General features: G+C 35.1%; 1 protein-coding gene across 1 annotated transcript; it reads right to left on the bottom strand.

Moving 5' to 3' along the window:
* Positions 1–442: 442 nt before the first annotated feature.
* FBS2 (F-box family protein) lies at positions 443–1,954 on the bottom strand. The gene is made up of 4 exons (XM_089627367.1): positions 1,795–1,954; positions 1,337–1,692; positions 1,172–1,246; positions 443–1,029 (listed from the first exon to the last, which is right to left on the bottom strand). Exons 2-4 carry the CDS (start codon positions 1,661–1,663, stop codon positions 829–831), a joined length of 603 nt encoding a protein of 200 aa, XP_089483493.1. The 5' UTR covers positions 1,664–1,692; positions 1,795–1,954; the 3' UTR covers positions 443–828.
* Between the last annotated feature and the right edge of the window lie 280 nt (positions 1,955–2,234).

Here is a 2,234-nt window from a genome sequence, read left to right as displayed (position 1 = left end):
AAATCGTGTACATTCATCCAGCTTTTTAAGTCTAAATTTTAACCACACTTTTTAAGATCTGTCTCTCCAAACTAAATCTCAACCTTCATCATACTTTTTTGGAGTTTATTGAAGTAGGCCAGTTTCGGTATATCTACCTTTTTATTTTAATATTCCAATTTTGCAAAGACAATCAAAGGAATCACGCAATTACTCAACATTACACCATGTTTCATGAACACAGGTTTAGTTTAACAGAAAAAGACATTGCTTAATAAGAACAAATGCAAGTCAATTTTTTCTTTATTCCTTGTCATTATTACAAATTTACAATTCATATGGCTATAGGGAATCAAAATTTACTCCATATTTTTTTTTAATCAGAGCTTTCATAAATAGTGTAATCACGCAAATTCTCAACATTACAGCGTTTCATAAACAAAGTTTTAACACGAACGAGACATTGTTTAATAACAAACAACAAATGCTAATCGATTTTTTTTATTCCTCATTATTACAACTGATAAGGCTATACGGAATCAAAATTTACACCCTAAATCTTGTATCAGAGCTTTCGTATATAGTGGAACTTTTTTTTTTTTTTTTTCAACTCTGTTTCTTTCTCTAATGCAATGTACAGACTACAGACTACAAAATGATACAAACAAACGAGTCAAGCTAAAATCTTCAATGAAACGTATTGAAGAAGCTGACTCTTAAGTGTGATTTTTTTTTTTTTTTTTTTTTTTTTGCCGTGTACAGATCTTTAATCCCAATTTAAGCTAATCACAACCTACAAACAATCTAAACGAATTCTTCATCTGGTGTAGAAAGCTTGTATTTACAGACTCAGTTGAACAAATTCACTGCAATGCTATCGAGTTTCTTCCCGAAGAGGCGTGATTTGGCCGACCTGGTATGTCTCGGAGCATTTGGAGCTTCAATGTCACCGGTTTCGATCGAGTTTTGGTCGAAATCAATGGCGCCATAGAAGGCTTTGACCTTTTTGGGCGTGCTGTACGCGAAATGCCATTGTTTGGCAATCTGAGTCTGAAGAATTTTCACATAGGAAAGAAAAGGTCAATCTCAATTCCAATCGACAAAACAAGAAGAAAATGAAAAAAAAAAAAAGCAATTAAATAATCCCTAAATTTGTAAAATAGAAATGAGCAAATTTAGCAATAAATCTTACCGCTTCTCGAATTGATTTAGAAACATTAGATAGCTGATTCAGATCCTCGTGGTTAACACCGCACAGAATCCTAATCTGCAAAAGATCGATTCTTAGTCAGCGCTTGATTACTCTAAAATTCGATTAAAATAGAGCTACTCATAACAATACGGTTTCGAGACTCACCAGAATGTCTTGAGGCAGAGCTTCAAGAGACGACGATGATGTTGATGTTGATGAAGGCGAAGGCAAAAGAGAAGAAGAAAAAGACGAAGAGGAAGAAGAAGAAAAGGAGAAAGAGTTCCTCATGCCGCAGAGCTTCTTCAATGGAGTCCGAGGGCTAGAATCGTAATCGCAACCGCCATTATTGGAGATAACAATCCTCTTCCTCCCAAAAGCCCTCGCGTAACTCACGAGACCTAATTCCCAACCTTCCTCGCCATCATCGCCGGCTAAACCACCGCCGCGCTGCTTCGGCATCGACAGGCTTCTGCATTTCTTCCCCAACGCCATTGTTGAACTCAGATTCGAATATCTTAACCCTATCCGATCAAAAAGCGCGCAAAACACAGAAATTAATTTTCAATTTCAAAGCACACACGCGAAAAACAAAATCTGCGAATAAATCTACAGGGATAACAAACCTGCTTCTAGATTGATTGAATAAGCGTTGAGATCTTTAGACTTTTGATTCTCTGGTCTTTCGGGTCTGTTTGTTGGGAGTAAAACGCGATAAGAACGCTTTGCTGTGAAAATAGAAACAATGGAGAGAAAAATATTACTACGGCTTTTAAATACAGGGAAAGTGTGGCTTAAAATCACATTTTATATACAAATACCCTCCAAAAAAAAAATTAAAAATGGAAATAAAATAAAAGAACGTGTGGCTGTTTGTTTGGTTTTATATTTTTAATTTATTCTTTTGTTTTAATTTTTTCGAATGCTGTGAAAGTGCTTTGTATCTACGCGCTTTGCGGAATCTACTGGAAATTTCCACCACAAGGGAGAAAAAAATAATTCCATCATTGTAATTACTAGATTTATCTTCTCTTGGCGGTTAAGAAAAAAAAATTAAAATAAGAAA

Source organism: Urtica dioica, chromosome 9 (genome assembly GCF_054948205.1).
Source record: "Urtica dioica subsp. dioica isolate 48M chromosome 9, U.dioica_male_clone48M_v1_H2, whole genome shotgun sequence".
NCBI classification, from domain to species: domain Eukaryota; kingdom Viridiplantae; phylum Streptophyta; class Magnoliopsida; order Rosales; family Urticaceae; genus Urtica; species Urtica dioica.
This window is presented reverse-complemented; position numbering and strand designations above follow the sequence as displayed.

Excerpts from the sequence above, each read along its gene's own strand:
- FBS2 (XM_089627367.1), bottom strand. The coding sequence starts at position 1,663 with ATGGCGTTGGGGAAGAAATGCAGAAGCCTGTCGATGCCGAAGCAGCGC. Across the intron at positions 1,247-1,336 it reads CTCTGCCTCAAGACATTCTG|ATTAGGATTCTGTGCGGTGT; the intron begins GTGAGTCTCGAA and ends GATCTTTTGCAG. Across the intron at positions 1,030-1,171 it reads CTAAATCAATTCGAGAAGCG|ACTCAGATTGCCAAACAATG; the intron begins GTAAGATTTATT and ends AAAATTCTTCAG.